At 40.3% G+C, this 19,936-nt stretch overlaps 1 protein-coding gene across 2 annotated transcripts; it reads right to left on the bottom strand.

Moving 5' to 3' along the window:
* Nucleotides 1-1,414: 1,414 nt before the first annotated feature.
* LOC119892233 (leucyl/cystinyl aminopeptidase) lies at nt 1,415-19,816 on the bottom strand. 2 transcript variants are annotated; one of them, XM_038704403.1, is made up of 22 exons: nt 19,368-19,814; nt 16,904-16,998; nt 15,894-16,096; nt 14,812-14,923; nt 14,394-14,651; nt 14,041-14,231; nt 13,668-13,806; nt 11,946-12,080; nt 11,726-11,846; nt 11,472-11,623; nt 11,267-11,380; nt 11,028-11,159; nt 9,464-9,598; nt 7,520-7,680; nt 7,351-7,439; nt 7,061-7,244; nt 6,796-6,952; nt 5,568-5,752; nt 5,222-5,383; nt 4,260-4,400; nt 4,063-4,144; nt 1,415-3,906 (listed from the first exon to the last, which is right to left on the bottom strand). In XM_038704403.1, exons 1-22 carry the CDS (start codon nt 19,393-19,395, stop codon nt 3,775-3,777), a joined length of 3,108 nt encoding a protein of 1,035 aa, XP_038560331.1. In that variant the 5' UTR covers nt 19,396-19,814; the 3' UTR covers nt 1,415-3,774. The 2 variants fall into 2 exon arrangements, with proteins under 2 accessions (XP_038560331.1, XP_038560330.1); XM_038704402.1 differs by having other exon boundaries at nt 11,472-11,846; nt 19,368-19,816.
* Between the last annotated feature and the right edge of the window lie 120 nt (nt 19,817-19,936).

Below are 19,936 nucleotides of genomic sequence, written 5' to 3'. Positions count from 1 at the left end.
TGCATTAGACAATGCTATATATGATAAATATCACAGATCTCAAATGTCTCATCATGGCTCTGTACTATGCTTCAACACTGTACCTCGGGTACAATGTGCTATGAAACCTAACAAATGAAACTTATGTTGGGAACACGAGAAGATAAAATAGCTGAAACACAACAGTTCCTGCCACCTTTTCTGTTACCAGCAAAGACAATGCATTGGGCCAGTGGTGTCTGTCAGGTCTAATACAGCATACATCTTATTCATTATTCATTATGCTGAGTTTGGATTATTTCTTTTATTACAATACAAAGCCCTCAATTGTCTTTATACCTTGTGCACTTCAGTTAATTGGCCCCGAAAAAAGAATGAGGGTGAAAATACTGGCGCTATGATGTCTTCCAGCTGTGTGGCATTCTGCCAAAACAAGTCTTCAAGGCTCGTTACAGATTTTCTAAAACGCACACAAAATACACACACATAGAAGGAACAGTTTGCTACAGTGAACTGGATTAAAATGCACAAATACCTTTTATAACTAAAGGATTTATTTTCCTTTACGGACTTGACAAAGTAATGGTTTTGACTATGGCTTTAAGTGTTTTTAAATGATTATTCCCCACAACATCTCCAGTCTTTTGATCATTTAAAGTAATTTTCATCCACATCTTAGTAGAAGTAGAATACAATTTCAGTCTCAACTTTTATGCCAAGATGGACAAGATGTTTTTCAAGTACTCTGAAAAAATGGAAATACAGGAAGATTGCTGCAAAAGCTTCAGCACAGCTACAAAATAAACTTTGAAAATCAGCTTTTCTCTAGGTTGCTCTTTGCCTTGTTGTTTGGGACTGACTTCTTCCTCCTCTCAGCTGAACAGCTTCACTGACTGTTGTCCTTCCAGAAGAACCTGACCAATGTTTTTCACACTAATTGCGGCCAACAAGTATTTTCCTACATCCTAATAAATTGGTCTACCTTTAGTAAACTTCCAGAAGTTATTTTATATCCTTCTTGTCCCTCCTATGTAGTTCTCTGACAAAAACCTGTGGAGGTTGCCGTTGACTTCACGGTTAAGTTTCCTTCATCTGTAGGACCACTAGTAGAGAGTGCATGTTAAACTGAAGGATGTCACTTTAATTTACTTCAGCATGGCTGAACAGAAAAAAAGGCCATTTCTAAATCAATGCCAAGGAATTTGGAACCAGCTTAACTTGATTTGGACGGTCATGGTTTGAAAAGTGTTTTTGTCATTATTTCAAAATTATAAGTAAATCTTAGTGACTAAAATCAACCTTGACACAAGTGGTAATTTTGTGTTGATCAGCAATACAGAAAACAAACAGAAGTCCATTTAGATTTAGGTAAAGTCTGGGAGTTGACAACACAGAAGATACTAGTGCCCTCTCATTTCAATGAAGATCCAACATCTTCAGAAAACAACTTTTATTTGTATTTGGTTCACATGAAAAGCAACACAATTTCAAAAGCATCTGCAGCATTTCACTCCAGAGGAAAAAACAAAGACATTCTCATTGGGTTTACTGCAAATGTACTGTGTACTGTAAGTACAACTTTGACTGAACCATGTACCTGAATGACATCAGCAACTCTTGTCTCTGACAGCTTATTGCAACTGACTTCACATAAACCAGAATGTGGGGGGAAAGTCCTAAAGCCTCAATAAAGCTGATTAATTGATCTGATTGATGGAAGCTGGGGAAAAAAAGTGTGATGAACATTTTTATCCAGGACTTAAAAGTATAAGATGTGTATTTAAAAGGTAAATGCCAATTTACACATTATTACAATATATGTGAAACTACGATGGACTGGATGAAACAAATAAATGTCAATACTGTTCATAACCTCCAGACAGATCTAAACTGCACTGAGATCTGACACACTCATTACTACTTGTTTGGAATGCACAGTCCTCTGTACTGTGATCATTTATACTGCTAACCCCCACAGTTAACCTTGGTAGGGCGTAGACAGCCATGCCTTTGGTACACCTGATGTCTCTTTTTGTGTGTATTTCATGTGCACGGCGTCTGATCCCTTCATTGAACCCACCTCTTCTTACACCTAGTTTGATTAGTTAGTAGGAGTTACTAGCAAGAAGCACATGGACCTTTTAAAAGCTTTCCCAGCTATGCATAGTACCAAGTATGTTCACTGGAGCACGTGAACGAGTCAAGAGGTCACACTACCTGGAATTTTTTACGTGGCGCCTTTGTGACACACTTTGTTTTTTTTAGAACTTGAATATCCTGTCGACACGGTCTTTACACAATTGAGAAGCTGCTTCAGAAGAGGATAATTTGACAACCAAAAGCAGAGATGCCATGTGATGGATAAGTAAGCAGTAGCGCTTTAAATAAAGCTCAAGATGAGTGTACAACTGTGTTTAAATAAAATCTTCAAACAAACGTTGGGGAAAAACAGGTTTAGACATTGTCCCAATAAATAGCTAGGCTATTCTTCAATCTCAGCAACATTGGAGTAACTTTAAACCTTCTGCATTTTTATTTGGCTGATGAGCAATAGCTTACTGGACAGATAAGCCATGCCCAATATAGATGTTCCTCTATAAACTTTGTATCTTCAATATGCACATTAGCCCTTAAAACACAAACATTCATCAACAAATGACCTCCCTGGGGTGGTCTAACTCAAAACATACAGTAAAGTCATATTTGACCAAGACTCTTGATCAATTCTATATATACAGTTCCTCTTTACACTCTGTATACATAACACAAAGAAATCTTAAAATGTCAAAAGTCCAGATGTTTCAAACAGTACATCTAAAATCGCAAACACTGAAGGGTTGAGCTTATTTACATTATAATTACAAGTTTACAAGCACACAGGGTTAAAGAATAAGTTTGTGTACAAGGTGTTTCTAAAGAGAGAGAGAGAAAAAAAATGAACATCTGGCTCCAGTGTGCACTGCCTGTTCTCACCTAAGACACATTGGTTGAATTGATTTAAACCTGCACTGTTGTGCAGTACGCCATCTACTGTACACAGTGGGAAGGTTTTTCAGTACATTCAATTGATACCAACACAAGTTTGGTATTTCAAGCTATCGTCAATCAACCAATTTCCAAGCCAAACCATGACTACTATAGTAAATGCTTCAGCACGAGTAACTGGAGTTTAGAATGGCAGACAGCTATTGTTTCTACACAGAACAAGGTTAGTTTAATTCTAAGAATAAATCCACCCCTAAGTACCTGTAATGTCAACTTTTCACCACTGAGGAATCCCTGACAGCTGCATCTATATAATTATATCCGATGGTTTACAGAAAGTCCAGGGCTGATCGACAGTACATAAGTAGACAGTAATGTTGATTCTTCATGCCTGCCCTTTTCAAAGTGGCCAAGTTACACAGCTCATACAGTTAGAGAAGATGGAGCAAAAGGAGTGTGGGAGAAGCATGATTGTCTGCTCAGGCATGAAGTTTAGATGAGAGCTGCAGAGGAGAGGTTTGGTTGACAGCATTAAGTGTGAGGAGTGTGTGTTTGCATCTGACAACTCCCTGTCAGACACACAATCAGAGCCACCCTGAGCTAGCAAATACAACTCCGAGGACTGATCCCAGAAAATCAAACACCTTGTCCACCCAGGTAGAGCACAAGCCCTGGCATTGATTAGTACTCTGGCCTGGATAAAGGGAGTTAGAGAGATGCAGTCCTACAATAGTGCAAACACTGCTGTTTGTCTTGACGACATGCCCCGGTTGTCTGTTAGTGGGGCGTACATTGAATGGAGTGCCTTTATTAGAGCCATTTTCGGAGTTTAGACAGGTTCTTGTCCATCCAGCGCTGGTTCAGCCTGATGGTTTCCAAAGCTTCCTGCACACTCCTCATCTGAGAGCCACGTTCCTTCAGACTGGAGAAGAAACCCTGCACCTGCACAACACACACATTGTGGTGTTGGCCAGATCAGACAACACACTAAAAGCATTCTGTAAACAGGTAACAGCTCCCCACAAACAAGTGCGAAGAGTCTAAAATGCGCTGCAGCATAAATGTATTATGTTAGAAAAAAGAACATTAACAACATACTTGGTCAAGGCGTGCCTGTGTGGAGAACTGGGAGGTGGCAGACTTGATGATTGTCTGGATGGCAAAGGAGCCCACAGGGAACCTACAGCCAAAAACACAAAAGCACATATGTTGTTTCATCTTTTCATTTTTATGAAAAATAATCTTTAAATGTATTCTCAGCGATAACTTATATGATGCTAACAGGGATCACTTACTTCTCTATGAGGCTGTCCCAGTTCTCTTGTATAAAATCCCAGACAAACAAGTAGCCAGTGAAGTATTTACACACAGTGCTGATGACCAAAGGCAACTCCTGTGTCTGGATGATGTCCCCCTGCAGACCCGCCTTTAAAATCCTAGACAGACCATGATAAATATTCTGTACAAATGCTGTTCAGGTAATAAACAACACTACACTCATGTCATTATCGTTACTTCCATACAGCATGAGTTATGACAAGAAAAACATAATCAGAGTAGCCAAGATTAATAGTATTCAGTTGAAATAGTTTTAAACAGGCTATTTAACAGATGTTGATGTACAATACAGTACGATGATGATGATATAACCTAAGTATATGAAATCATAATAAAAATGTCAAATATTGGATATAGGAGGAAATTTCTCTATTATGGGGGGGGGGGGTTGGTGTCTGTGATCTGTGAGTTAACATGGGCAAGTTCAAGAAGCCATGTACCAACAATATATATTTTACATAATGACACATTTTGGTGCTATTTTAGTAGTCAGTATATTAACAGAGCTGAGAAGACTGTACTTATTGCACAATATGATCTGCTACCCGATGGAAAAAGTAGGTTTAGGTTTGCGGTGTTTTATTGCATACAGCTTCTGCCTCAAGTTTATTCCATGTTTGTTTATTTTCAAGTGCAATTTATTAAGACATTGGTCTCAGGATAGGGTTTGGTTGGATTTTGCCTCTCAGTGTACTTGTATTGACCTTAAAAGTCAAACATTGCTGCTCTGTTCCGCATTGGTTACAAGGCATGTTTCACTAAAAGTTATTTTACTTTGAATGAGGGCATTGGATTTTTCTCTTTCAGCTTTTTCAAATGAAATTGATTTGATCAGTTGAATATGTGGTTAATAAATCATCAGTGGGGAAGGAAAGATGGTGATGCTTGATCCTGGCCAGTAGCAAACACAAACACTTACCATACTATATGTTGCGCATCCTGAGTGGATGCTAGGCCCCGTAACATTTTTCGCTTCTCTGCATCATAGGTGACTTTTACGTACATGTCAAGCAAAGTCAACCAATCTTCAGATGACTGAGCAGCCACAGTGAATACAACTTGCTGCAGATCGCCTGGGATCCTACAGAAATATAAAGACGTCAACATATTTTAGGTTACAAGTGCACCAAATTTCAGTTTACTTCCTACTACTCAAATTTCACATTCCCCCAGCGCTGCTACAGATTATTTCTATCTCTTTTCACCCCTCTGTCATTGTGACCCAAAAAAGCAACCCAAAAATAAAACGTTTGTGCTATACGTACCGCGAGGTCCCATTGGAATCGACATACTTTCTGAACATGTCTTTTGCTTGCTGAGTGCAGTTTTCTTCATTCAGACTACAGGCCGTCCCCAGCAGGGCTGCACGCAGCTCCTGTTTAGACACGCTCTTCTCCTCTTCCCATGTTTGTTTGCTTATCAAGGAACCAAACTGATGCAGAATATAATTCTGTCATATGCAAGAAAAAAATCATGGATACATTAATACATAGAAACACAACACTTAAAAAGGTCACAAGAATTATTAACATTATAAATTGACTGACATTTATTTTCAAAGATTTAGGATTAGAGGTGCAATGAATCACAAAACTCATGGATTGGATCATACCGTGGTTTTGAGTCAGTTCATTAAATTATTCATCAGTTTTTGAATCAGCAAAAATAAGTTAGGGTTAAATTCCTTTTAAGATGCACTACTTTGGCTCTGATGTTGCCGCCTCTCTCTGTAGTCTCGCTCAATGTCCTGCTCACTCACTGGAGCTGCTCCAGTGAGTGAGCAGAACTCTGTGTCGAAGGGAAGGCAGCAGATACTACTGAAGCTGCAATAATCTTATGATCTATTTCTATGATGATGAGCATTCCCAGTGTCCCTGCTCCAAAATGCCCCAAGTCAGCCTTCGGGATTTCACTTAGTGGAGGCGAAAGCAACGGCTTTTAAATCAGTTGCCCTCCCCAAACCCTGACACAGCCAATCTCTTCTATCGATTTACAGAATTATTACTTTGAAAAGTAACAGCGTCAGTGAAACTGTTTTTCACACTATGATGGTTAAACTTTGCAATGAATCCGCGATTCACCCTGATGCAACAAGGACTTGTAACTTAATCTCACCAACATTTTAACTTCTTGATAAAAATGTGTAATTTCATGTGGTTTTGTTGAAGATATGAAAATGATTAGTGTGCATTTTATACCTTTAAGCTACTGATCTAAGTATCGCGTAATCTAAGTAAATGTATGTATTTTTGATAGTCTAATTAATTTAAACATTTTATACATGTAGGTTAGGTTTGAGTCAGTGATCAGTAATGGGAAAATAATCGCTTGAGCTATAAACTTAAGGACATTTGAGTCAAGGTTGTGTTTGGTAAGATTTAAGAACTCAAATTGGCATATTTTGGTGTAAGACATGTTAGAATTACTTACTGCCTTTATGTTACTGCTAAACATACTACCTTATCATAACTCCTGATGTGTGTGTGTGTGTACCTTCATGCGGGCCACAAGGCCCTGCTCCTGTCTTTTGTCGAGCAGCCGGTAGATATCATTGAGCTGTAACAAGGCTTCTATCACAGGAGAAGTCTCAGTTTCATTGGACATGTACTTCAACAGATTGAGGACTTGATGAAAGGACACACGTCCCAGTCTGTTGACAACACAGGACAGTGAGGGAGAGGTAAGAAAAATTCGAAAATTCTCCTGATCTTTTTCTGAATACTATTTAAAAAACAACTATTTATGTCATGCACTCTACCTGGAGAGAGCAAAGATGTTGTGAATGAGCGAGGCACGGTCCTCCTGTGTGAGAACACTGACATTGTTGGACAAAGCTTTTACAAGAGCATCCCAGCCCTCGTCTCCGTAGTGGACGATGTAGAAGCCTGTGTTTCTGTAGTTCAGCTTTAGCCACCTTACACTTTCTGGCAGCTTAAGGGTCTCTGAAAACACAAACAAATGCACACACGCGCAAACATGTACCGTTTGACCCAGTACCCGGGACTGTAAGACTTGATGTTGCAGGTTAAAACTTGGTGTGTGTTTTACCTGATTTGGTCTTCAGAGTGAACACCTGTCTGCACTCTGGGGCCAAACTACAGCTGTCATTAACGTACGTCACTGGAATATTCCACAAGCTAAAGAGACAGCAAAATACAGTTAGGGTGGTGTGTTTGTAAGATCTGTGCGTGTCTATGTGTGTGGTAATGTAACTCACCTGGAACTATGTGTGGCATTGTCAGACGTTAACAGGAAGTGCTCCTGGGTAAGGGTCACCTGAGTTCCATTGCGGCTTACAGTGACCAATGGAAAGCCTTTCTGTGACGTCCACGAGCTCATCATCTCTGACACATTCTGGTGGTGTGCTGAGACCTCAACCTGAAGACAAGAAGAGAAATCCAGAATCTGAGAAGTCCAATTCCATGTTCACTGTTTTTTTTTTATATATTAGGATAATTGTAGGAGTTGTCTGAAATCTTGCAGCTATATTCTGTAGATCTGTGGTAACAAATTTCTATAATCCAAACCCAAAGGGGAAATGATCAGAGGCAAAAAACAATCGGGATTAGGTTTACACAACTCACATGTTCAATCTAGATGATGTATTTTTGATACTTACATACAATAATAAAGTTATATTTCTATTTATTTACAATCTTTTTTCAAACGTGTCTCATTGAAACTGAAAATTCACTCTGGGGACAAAAAAGGAGTGTATGTTCCCTCAAAAAGGTCATTAAAATATACGTTTTTACATGCAATATTTTTTGTTGATGTTATAAAGAAGACCTCAATGTATAATAATAGCAACATTTTGTAATGGCCATTTCATTTATTTTAAGTACAATATTTAGAGTCACTTCCTGGGGACATAAAAGTCACCAATAGCCAGGAATGACCCTATTACATCAGTGCGCTACAAATCTTCACTCACACATTATGCACACATGGCAACACTCGCCAATTGGTTCACTTCCTCTCCCCATTCTTCAAATGACATCTACGTGACAGGTGCTGTTATAACAGCAACGTAACTCAGAATCATGAGGTACGTAGGGAGTGTTCGATTGTCCGAGCGGCAGAAAGTAATGGTGACCGCAAGCGGAGGAAAATATTCAGGCAGTAAATGTACGGTGTCGGTTACAGTGTGTAGCTTCTCAAGACCAAGAAAAGTCTGTATGTTGTTTCACCACCTGCTGGAAAAGTGAAGCCGGTTTGCGCTAGCTAACGTCTCTCCTCCTTCAGACTGTGCAGCTGAGCAGGAAAGCTTCTACAGTAGGCTGCGTCTTTTGGCCGCTATGTAACTTAACATTAACTCAATTAAGAGAAAGTAGGCTAACTGGTAGCTGTATGTTATTACTACCTACTTGTCCAATGTTGAGAACATGTACTGTACAGACTGGTTCATCCTAAATTATTGAGTCTGAAAAAGTGGTTGTTAGGAAAAGAAAGGACGGAGGTGACTGTAGAGGAGCTGAGGTTAATAAAGCTAATTACTGATGCAAACTAGTCCTTTTAAGCTAATGAGGAGACATTTCTTTTAGGATTTTAATGTGCAAATAAAATGCACCTCAGAAGGGAGGAGGTTTCTCATGTTGCCTATTTCTTTATATTAATGTCTATAGATAAATGTCAAAAGCTGTAAAATGAAGACACAAAAGGCAAACATAAACAATCCTATATGTAATGATTCTGAGGTCATATTATCAAGGTTTTAGGGGGTGATGCCCAAAACACGCTGTGCCATAAATGTAAAATCACTGTGGAGAGCCTCATAACCAACCAAATTACTTTCCCCAAATCTAATGGTTTACTTCCGCCCCAGTAGACTGATCACTGGGTGTTGTGTATTTATTATCTGCTCTAACTTTTCCAACTATTTGTTCAGAGATATGGTGAAAATAATGGCCCAATATAATATGAAATTATATATTTTTCATTGGAAAACATGAAATTTTCTTGACCATGACTACCACGACCACCACCAAAACATTCATCTAAAGCTCACATAAAACTGCTGAGACATGTTGTGTTGGGGTTTTATATTCAGACATACTATGCATACATATCCATCCTAGGGGAAACACTGCGTAGTACCACAAAAAAAAAAGGCACACACACACACATACACACACACATACACACACACACACGCGCGCACCTGTGTAAGGCTGTTCCAGAGGTCGTTGGTGTCTGTGTTTAATCCACTGAACTGTTTTAGGTATTGAATGATACCCTTTCTGAACTGTTGGTCGCCTGGCAGAGAGGTGTTCAGCATCAGGAGAATGGATGCACCCTGAAAGACAGAGGCACAAAGCATCTGTGATCAGACCCAGAACAGTAAAACTAACCAGGCTTATAACAGAGTGTGAGGGTCTGTGGAGATAATACAGCTTCTTCCCGTCTGCAGCTAGCCTCATTAACAAGGCCCGGGTCCCCCACTGAAACTACCCCCTTGCAAATGATACAAATGTCTCTGCATCTAAATACTGTTTCATCTCGTGTCGGCCACAGACCTGGCACGTTGCGCATATTTGTTGTTGATTGTTGATCTTTGTTGTTGTATATTTTTATGTTGTCAGTTTATATACACTGCTCAAAAAAATAAAGGGAACACTTAAACACAATGTAACTCCATGTCAATCACACTCCTGTGAAATCAAACTGTCCACTTAGGAAGCAACACTGATTGACAATCAATTTCACATGCTGTTGTGCAAATGGAATAGACAACAGATGGAAATTATAGGCAATTAGCAAGACACACCCAATAAAGGAGTGGTTCTCAGTTCCTATGCTTCCTGGCTGATTATTTGGTCACTTTTGAATGCTGGCGGTGCTTTCACTCTAGTGGTAGCATGAGACGGAGTCTACAACCCACACAATTGGCTCAGGTAGTGCAGCTCATCCAGGATGGCACATCAATGCGAGCTCTGGCAAGAAGGTTTGCTGTGTCTGTCAGCGTAGTGTCCAGAGCATGGAGGCACTACCAGGAGACAGGCCAGTACATCAGGAGACGTGGAGGAGGCTGTAGGAGGGCAACAACCCAGCAGCAGGACCGCTACCTCCGTCTTTGTGCAAGGAGGAGCACTTCCAGAGCCCTGCAAAATGACCTCCAGCAGGCCACAAATGTGCATGTGTCTGCTCAAACGGTCAGAAACAGACTCCATGAGGGTGGTATGAGGGCCCGACGTCCACAGGTGAGGGTTGTGCTTACAGTCCAACACCATGCAGGACGTTTGGCATTTGACAGAGAACACCAAGATGAGCAAATTTGCCACTGGCGCCCTGTGCTCTTCACAGATGAAAGTAGATTCACACTGAGCATGTGACAGACAAAGGAGTATTTAATGAGATTATTTCATTCATTCAGATCTAGGATATGTTATTTTAGTGTTCCCTTTATTTTTTTGAGCAGTGTATTTGTATGTACACAATATTCTCTTCCGTTGCGTTACTTCAGCACAGACCCAGAATAATGCACATGTATATATCTGCAATGTTGTTCTTCTTTTTCATATTTATATATTTCTTTTATTTTTGTCAACTGTATGTTTGTCTACGTGTAGCACCTTATCACCACAGCAAATTCCTTGTATGTGTAAAACACTACTTTTTACTGAGAGGCAATAAAGCTCCTTCTGATTAACAGCTGGATATGAAAGTTGAGTGAATCAATGCATTGCATCTAATTATCTAAGTATGTGTTGTATATAAAAGTGTACCTTTTCATAGGAGACCGAGTCAAACATCTCTTCCACCTGTTCCGGCGTATTAACCTCCGTCGACACAGCGTGGGAGGAGTTTAGTGCATCTTTGTCCAAGGCTCTGAACCTCACTGCCAGGAACAAATTACCCTGCAAACAAACACCGGAATTACTGCTAAGGCACATAGTGAAGCACACAAAATTGTTCTGCATCAAATTAAATGGAGGATTCATTTGAGCTGGATGTGTGAACTTACAGTGTCCAGCTGGGGCAACACTGTTTGCAGTGACATGTACTGCATGTAAGTGGCAAAGCCTTCATTTAGCCACAGGTCATTCCACCAGCTCATGGTTACCAGGTTTCCAAACCACTGCAAACACGACATCAGAAGCATCAGGACCTGACTGTAGCATATTTACTGTCTCTGTCCCTTTCACAAACACACAGGCAAATACAACTACCTGATGAGCGAGCTCATGCGCTATGACTGAGGCAACTACTTGTTTTTCCAAAGGAGAGGACTGTTTTCCCACCAGCAGGCTGGTCTCTCTGAAAGTTATGAGTCCCCAGTTCTCCATGGCTCCTGCCAGGAAGTCCGGGATGGCTACCAAGTCTGTCAAAGAGCGAGGGAGAACATTGGGGAATGTAAAAAAGAGAAGTGAAAGAACAATCAAAGGAAGATAAAAATAATATGCAAGTGCCTGTGTGTACTCACCTAGTTTTTTGAGGGGGTAGTTAATTTCAAAGAAGTTATTGTAGAACTCCAGCAGTTTGGAGGCTGTGGCCAGAGCATAGTCAGTGTGCTCCTTCTTTTCTGGCACACAATACACAGACACCTAAAACACACAGACCCAGATATATATAAATAAATAAAGACAATTTATCAGCAACAACACAAGAGCCTGAACTAAGAGTCATATCTGTGCCAGACCTACCACGGTTTCAGAAACATTTTTGCTGATAGGGGTGAAGTCAGCGACGATGAAGGCCACCAGGTAGGTGCTCATGTTGACACTGGTCTTCTCAAACTCATCTAGCATGAGGCCATTGTCAAGTGGTGTGGTTTTAGCCTGAAACACATAGTACAAGGAAATAAACTCCAAAATCACAAATCCACTTTGGCATCTTCTCAGACTGCTGTGAAATACAGCACTGCAAGCTAAAAACTATACATGCTGTTAGCTTAATTGTGCCCATGCTGAGAGCTTATAAGTCACAGTGGGGACAGGAATGACTCACAAATTCCTTGAAAAAGACATAGTGAGTGACTATATGAAAATGATTCAATTTTTATTTAATGACCATTTGCATTTTTTATGTTCAAAAAGAATATTCAACAGTTTAGTTTGTACTTAAAAAATAAATTCTGTCACACTAATAAAACCAACTGTAATTAAAAATTACAATCTCTGTAAATGCTAAAGTGGAAAAATGATGCCAATCAATCACATGATATACATTTACTCATTTCGCACAGACTTTTATCCAAAGTGACTTACATATGAGAGACAACATACAAGCATCAGTAAAGTGAGAAATCTACGAGCAACAAAAAGTACTAGTAATAGCTATTAATACATACGCCATCAATGGGATAGTAAATACCTAGGGGAAGCAATAAAAGTTAACAAATAGTGCAATCAAGACAAGCAAATTGTAAGGAGATAGAAGAAGAAGACTAAGTGCATAGGCGTGTACACCCAAGACTGCATTCCCTGACAACATCACCATCATCAGCCGGATTTCAAACAACGATGAGATTTCATATCGGGAGGAAACTGGTAACTGGAACAACCTACTGCTCAATGTCAGCAAAACTAATGAGCTGATCACTGATTACAGGAAAAAGGAGATAAAGACACACACTCCTGTCTACATCAGTAGAGCTGAGGTGGAGCAGGTGAATAGTTTCAGGTTCCTCAGAAACGACTATATTTCTTGAGGAAGATTAAGAAGGCCAAATTCCCACGCCAAGTTCTTTTACAGAGGAGCAATGGAAAGCATCCTGACTAGAAACATCACAAACTGTCATGGGATGTGCACAGCCCAGGACCGGAGGGCTCTGCAGCGGGTGATTAAAACAGTAGATCATTGGTGGAACAAGGGCTGGCCCGAATGTAATTTTTGGAACTTCGAAGATCTGATGGTAATTAAGAGTGAATCGAATGTGTACCCAATGATCGAATATTTGGCTCCAGACCTAATTAGTACCCATCTGCCGAGCATCAGTGATATCGGTGAGGTGAGGTGCCTACACAGAGCCCAAAGAATACTAAAGGACAGTACCCACCCCAGCCTGTTCACCCTGCTGCCTTCTGGGAAGAGATATAGAAGTTTCTGCTGCTGCACTACCAGACTGCAGAGCAGCTTTTCCCCCCCAAAGTATCAGACTCTTAAACTAATTCATCCTCAGCACTGCTCCATTTAATACTGAATATTGTTTATTTCTGTTTACCAGTTTTATAATTGCTTCTGTATTAATATTGTCTGCTATGTAGCAGAAGGGAGTTACAAAGCTCAATTTCATTATATAACCTGTTATATTGTGACAATAAATGTACCTACATACCTACCTAAGTGAGAGGTTACAGGTGTAAATATATTGACGTGTTACCCTACTGTAAAAATAACCAGGAACAGAACTAATGTCACAGTACCTTAGGCATGTTTGAAAGAGTTGTGTAGTTTGGTTTTCTGCTGATTTTAATCAGGAAGGTGGCTTTGAAAGCTGGTTCATCAAAGCAAGGAAAGGCCTTCCTAGCTGACAGTGGCTCAAACTGGGTTGCAGCTAGGACACTGGTGACAAGAGGGAGATGCACATGATCATGCTGCAATAACATATTAGATAAATGCTGTAAAATAAATAAAACAGCCCATTTTTGTTATTATTACAGCACAGTGTCTGGTCATGAGTTGACCAAAAGGTTATGAAGATGATGATCTTGACATGATCCTCTCCATAGGGGCTTAGCTTAAGTCTTTACTCTGCAGCACATCATTCAGCTTACAGCACAGCCAATTAACTGTTACCTTTTGGTTCCATCTTTATTGGTGTATGAACTGTTGTAGAAACCATCATAGGTGTGTGAGAATTTAGCAGAGTAATCCAGAGTCAAAACACAGTACTGGCCAGCCTTCAGCTCCTCAGAGAACTTAACAGCTATCTGCTGACTGGGTTTGTACTCAAGTACAGTCACATTACTGGCGTCCCCATCACCCAGCTGGAAGAGAGAAAGCATTAGTTAACAAGTAAAACATCACAAAAGCAAAAGGTTTTAATCAATTCTTTTGTTCAGGGACAAATGACATACATCTAGTCAGGTAGGCAACTTCATCTAAACTCTCTCATTACACACTGTCATCAGCACTCTTTCCAATCCCACCTTGATGGTAGCTTTGGTAATGTTGAGGTTAGCACTGTGCAGGACAATGCGCTTGGTGTTGTGAAGCACAGACATGGTGATAACAGTGCGGCCGGTGAAATTCATATTGTCGAGGTCAGGGTTGAGGGTGAGGTCATAGTTGAGAGGACGTATGCTGTAAGGCAGCCGGAGCTGTGCCCATGGAAACAGTTCCCCATTTGTAGACACAGGTAAGACTTGCTCTATGGGAACAGTCTTGTTCGGCTTATGACAACCCGTCTGCAGAAGGATGATGAGTTAGGGTTAGCCAGGTAAATGACAGAGAAAAGGGGAATAATCTGACAGAGATATAGATATAATGTGTTGAAAGAGTCATGTATGGCTATCTATAAATTTTCACAAAACCTAACAAAATAGAACTAGTGAATATTTTTCTTACCTTGGTAAAGGTGCATCCAGGTAAGAAGTATAGTACCATGGTCAAAGAGGCCACTATCACCAGGAATAACACACATACAACCATGGTACGAGCAGAGGGTCGTGAACATGACCTGAGACCAAGAAGAGCTAACATTACTTACTTTGACAATTTAATACAGGGTGAAATGGGGACAGCGGCTACGAACATAAAGCTTCTGTTGCTCAGTGGACTAAAACCTTTTGCAATTCTCTTTATCTGCATTATGCAGGAAGTGAAGCTTGACTATATTTTTCTGTGAGACCTGAGCAGGCAGTAAACTGTCATATAAAGAGCCCATGGGATTAGGGGTGGGCCCTAAAATAGTAATATCATGATATTTCAAGGTATTTCTGGGATAATGATATTTTTAACAATCTGAGAAAATACTGAAAAATATTCCTGGTTTAGAACTCATAGGACTTTTGGCTCTCCTCTTACTCAACGTGTACTTCTGGTTTGAGGTGGTGAAATAAGTCTGTGGTAATGCCCCCTTTTGTTGTTACAGTCTGCTTGCACTTCTTACATATTAACGTGGTTTGTTGTACATCTGATCTTTTGTAACCAAACCAAACCACTTCCAACTAACTCCTCCACCGTGGAGCTGGTAGCAATGTTACTTTTGCCTTCAGCCATGCTTGTTGTTGCAATGTGTAACAATATGACATCATTATATCAACATGTTGAAACATTTCACTGATATATCATGAACAAGATGATATAATACCCCCAAACTGTCAGTTTTAATACGTCATTCAGGCAGCCAGTTTTCACTCAAGTCTTCAATTATTATGCAGAAAAGTATACAAAAGCAGCCATTTTCCTCACAAGCAAACAAAAACACTCCCTTGCCTTGATCATTATGTCTGGGAATGTTGCAGGTTTCATGCATGAAAGGGGCTTTATATTTTGATATTCATTCTATGCACTCAATTAAACTACTGAGACAGGAGTGCACAATTATATAAAACATTATTATGTTGCACTGCTCTGAGATAAAAACTCACAGTACAAAAATGTTTTTATGCAAAATGTCCCAAATGATGACCTTTTCAGTGTATTACCTGGGTGGAGCATGTCTAGTGTAAGGAGAAGAGCTGGATCTGTGAGCAGAGCTACGGTTCATGAAGGACATGCCCAGCAGACGGGCTGATGACTCGCAGTCTTCCTCATCCTCGTCCATGTCATTCTCTCCCAGGCCTCTCACAAGCAACCGTGAGCTTCGAGGCTCATACACCACCTCATCTGGGTCAAGAGCAGGAAACGTCTGGAGAGAGCATGTACAGTACACCCTGTTATTCCTCAGTTAAGCACACAATGTTTCCCATTTAATGTTAATAACTGGTCTGCTTTCCCAGGTAAATTAATTAGCACAGGGTGAGATGTCATACGTGAAGGCGGTGAGGAGAGAGTGGGCAGAGACAAGAATAATTTATCATAATCAGGACAGAGAAGGGTCAGTCAACAAAGAACTGGGCCCAGATAACAGTTAATCATAATGATTTGAGTGAGAGACGGTGGTAATGAGAACCGGGGACAAACTTAAAGGGTAATTTCAGTATTTTTAAACCATGTGTCTATTTTCACATATTTTGGGGTCGAAATGACTAGTAGGTACAAAATGTTTTGGAACATGTGCAGTAAATATGTTTAGGCAAACTGTACCCCACTCTCCCTTAAACATCAGTCACGTTCTGAATCTACAGCATAACTTGTATTTTTCTCTTTCATTAATTAATAAAAATTTCATCTTAAACTACACGTTACTAGCAAAGATAACCATGTATATTAGATTGTACTGTATTAGATGGCTTTTCTTTGTTTTAATATCTTTGATATGTGTGGAAAAAATGTGAAAAAAGGACCATGGTTTAAAAATCCCCTTTATGGTCTACCCCTCCTCGAATCTATGGATCTTTATTTATAATGCAACTGATCTGTTCACATTATCAGATTTAAAGATGAAAGCACTTGTGACAGTTATGAACAGTGGATGCAAATATGCATTCTAATATATGCAAATCATTGAGACAGACTGGTCCTTCAAATGAAGGCGTGCATGACATGAGCATACCGGAAATGCAGTGGAGTCTTTGGCCAAATCAACAACATCAGGCTCTTCTTCAAACATGCTGTTCTCAATCATGTTCCTAGGCAGGACAGCTCGCTCTACGACACACAGAGGAAGAGAAATCAGACTTTCTCAAAAGAGGAAGTGAGATAGGGGAGAGAAAGACAGAACAGAATCTAAATGGCCCCACACACACACACGCACACACACACACGCACACACACGCACACACACATGCACACACACACACACATGCACACACATGCACACACACGCACACGCACATGCACACACACACACGCACACACACACACACATGCACACACATGCACACGCACACACACGCACACGCACACCTGTGTAGAAGAGTAGGTTAACAAGCCATTTTTTCCACACAAAGGCTTGTTATTGTCACCTAATATGCAAGCGACATGAATACTTGTTTAACAAAGCACTGACTAAGTTTCTTCAGTTTCCTGTTAGTAAACCTCCTACAGTATTTCCTGGTAAGTTGACCTACATAGAACGGGTTCATCGGGCTGGTGAAACAGCTACTAGTATTACAAAAAGATAGAAACCGCTGTATATCCTTCTCAAAACTAGGAAAACACACAATGAATATTCATCATCTGGCCATGTCATATGCTACTACTGCAGTTGACAAAACCCTGCAGTTCTACAATCTAACCTTCAGCATCATGACAAGAGTTCTGCTTTGTCTTACAAAATCCATGTAATTTGTGGCAGCCAGATTTTCCTCCCCTCAGTAATTCTTGAAACAATCAGAAGCATGTTCAACTTCCTAATTTAATAATAACGAAAGTAGTAAAACGACATGCAATGCAAGCCTCCCATTTTGCCTCACGTTCCATTCATGCTTTTACCGGTTAGAGCATTTTCTTTCTCGGGATTTGAGTGGAAAGCACCGAGAGGCAGTAAACACCTACTGAATACACAGTGTTCATAAAGAAACAATGACACCAAACAAAGGTGAGTGTTTGCTCCCCAAAAAGAAGACAAGAGTCCAGAAATGTAGTTCTTTGTCTGTCCTGTACAGGACCGTATGGGCTGTCACTGTGTCTCTGTCTGGACAACATTGCTGTGTTATGAGTGTCTATTAATAGGCTAAGAACTAAGTAGTAGGTAATGTGTAAAATGTGCAGACGAGGATAGGATTAAAAAAATAAGACCCACCAAAAACATACCACACTTGATTGATAATGATTGTTATAGGTCTACCTCTAACAGCTATGGGGTATTGTTGTGATATTCTGGTGAATGTTATTTCATATAGGCAACATGTCAAATAAGACAGGCAGTTGATGTGCTGGTTATAATCTACACTACAATCAGAAAAACTGCCAAGCAAGTGTGAATAACCAACAGCTCTAGAGCTTCCGTTGAGCTTGTATGGAAATTACTTGCTGACTGCTCACTTCCTGTTGAATGCATCAACCCTACCTTACAGTCATAAAAAAATATAGTTAAATAGATGTGTACTGGTATACATGTTTGAGAAGTGTGCCCATTAATTCAGCCCAGGCAAGAACTGACAACAGACCCACTACTTATAAGCAGAGTAGTAACCAGTCACAATACTGGTATCGGTCAGCCAGTCATTAAACAAAATGGGAAGGAAACATCTGCTAACCTAGTTGTCTCATCATTATCTGATCAAAATGACCTTGTGAAATGTGGGCTTTTACTTAAAAATCACAAAGTCACAACCACCAAGCACACACATATACTCACACAAAAAAAAAAAACAGGAAGTCTAACTGCTGTGATTTGGTGATTGCTCCTTCCAGGTTGAGACCTAACATCGACCTAGGAGACACTAAGAGCTGTTATAGTGTGTGCACAGGACTTTTTGTTTGCTTTAATAAAGCCTTGGGCACCATGTGATGATGGCAAAAGTGTTTGTCTAAGCTATACATGACTTATCAGCTTTCTATACCAAGATAAAACACGGCTATATTATCAAACCCACAGGCTGTAACTGGGCAAACAGGTCTGCTGTGTTAGAGCATACAACTTGGCATACTATGTTTCCGTGTCAAAACAGCCTTTGTTTAAGTTGATAGAAATGTGTTGTTGGCTTTGGTCAGTTCAAATAAAATGTTATACATAAATAAACTAGATTCGCAATCAGCCCATTCTGAGTTGCGCTTATGGGGAAGAGATGGTCATGTGCAGTAAAACGTTATCATCCCTCTGCAGGACCGTCAACAGATTGACACTGAGATTAAGTTCGCTTCTGGGAATCCCTCTACTGTACAAAAGAAACTAGTCACTCGGAAAAATTAAAGAACTTTCATTTAGCTTATTAAAAGTCAAACCAACCCCAATCAACATGTGCCCTCGGGTGAATGTCACTCTCAGTGCTGCTAATATCCTGTTAGTTCCTAGCTGGCCTGCTGTTGTTAGCTTGCTGTTACTGCAACGTCCAACAATCTCCCCTTCTTACCTGTGTTGTTACTGTCAAAGGGATCCATGGCAGGATATCGCAAACAACTCCTCACGTCCAAAACAAAAGGAACCTCTACAGCAGCTCGACAGACGTGATGATTTTTCCTCGCTGGCCACAACCCACCGCAGGCTACCAGACGCTCACAACAAACAGCAGCCTCTCCTACCCTCACTGTACTAACGTTAGCTACGTAGTTGCTAGCTTGGAGCTAGCCAACTTCTGACAATTGTAACTGACTGAAAGACATTCAGATTGCTAACGACGCTAGCTGATTTCCATAACTTTATCGACCATAGCTGTTTTGTTGACTAAAACACGGGTACGGCGGAACTGTCGAAGAAAATCCAACTTCACGCTAAAAACGTGTAAACAGACCTTACTCTAACATGTCGGGTGAACTAACGAACGCACAAACAACACTTTCCTTCCTCCCTGACCAGTTGTTGACAACCTCCCATCACATTATAATACATGCATCCTATTGGCTGTCACTAGCGGGGGTGGCGGTGCCAGACCACAAGACAAGCATATTCTGCTTTACATTTATGCCATGGCGCTCAACCCTA

The sequence above is a fragment of the Micropterus salmoides genome, unplaced genomic scaffold, assembly GCF_014851395.1.
Source record: "Micropterus salmoides isolate LMB-PRFRI ecotype aquatic unplaced genomic scaffold, ASM1485139v1 Ms_hic_scaffold_7, whole genome shotgun sequence".
Classification (NCBI taxonomy): Eukaryota; Metazoa; Chordata; class Actinopteri; order Centrarchiformes; family Centrarchidae; genus Micropterus; species Micropterus salmoides.
The sequence above is the reverse complement of the archived record's forward strand: the minus strand, read 5'-3'. Positions and strand labels throughout refer to the sequence as shown.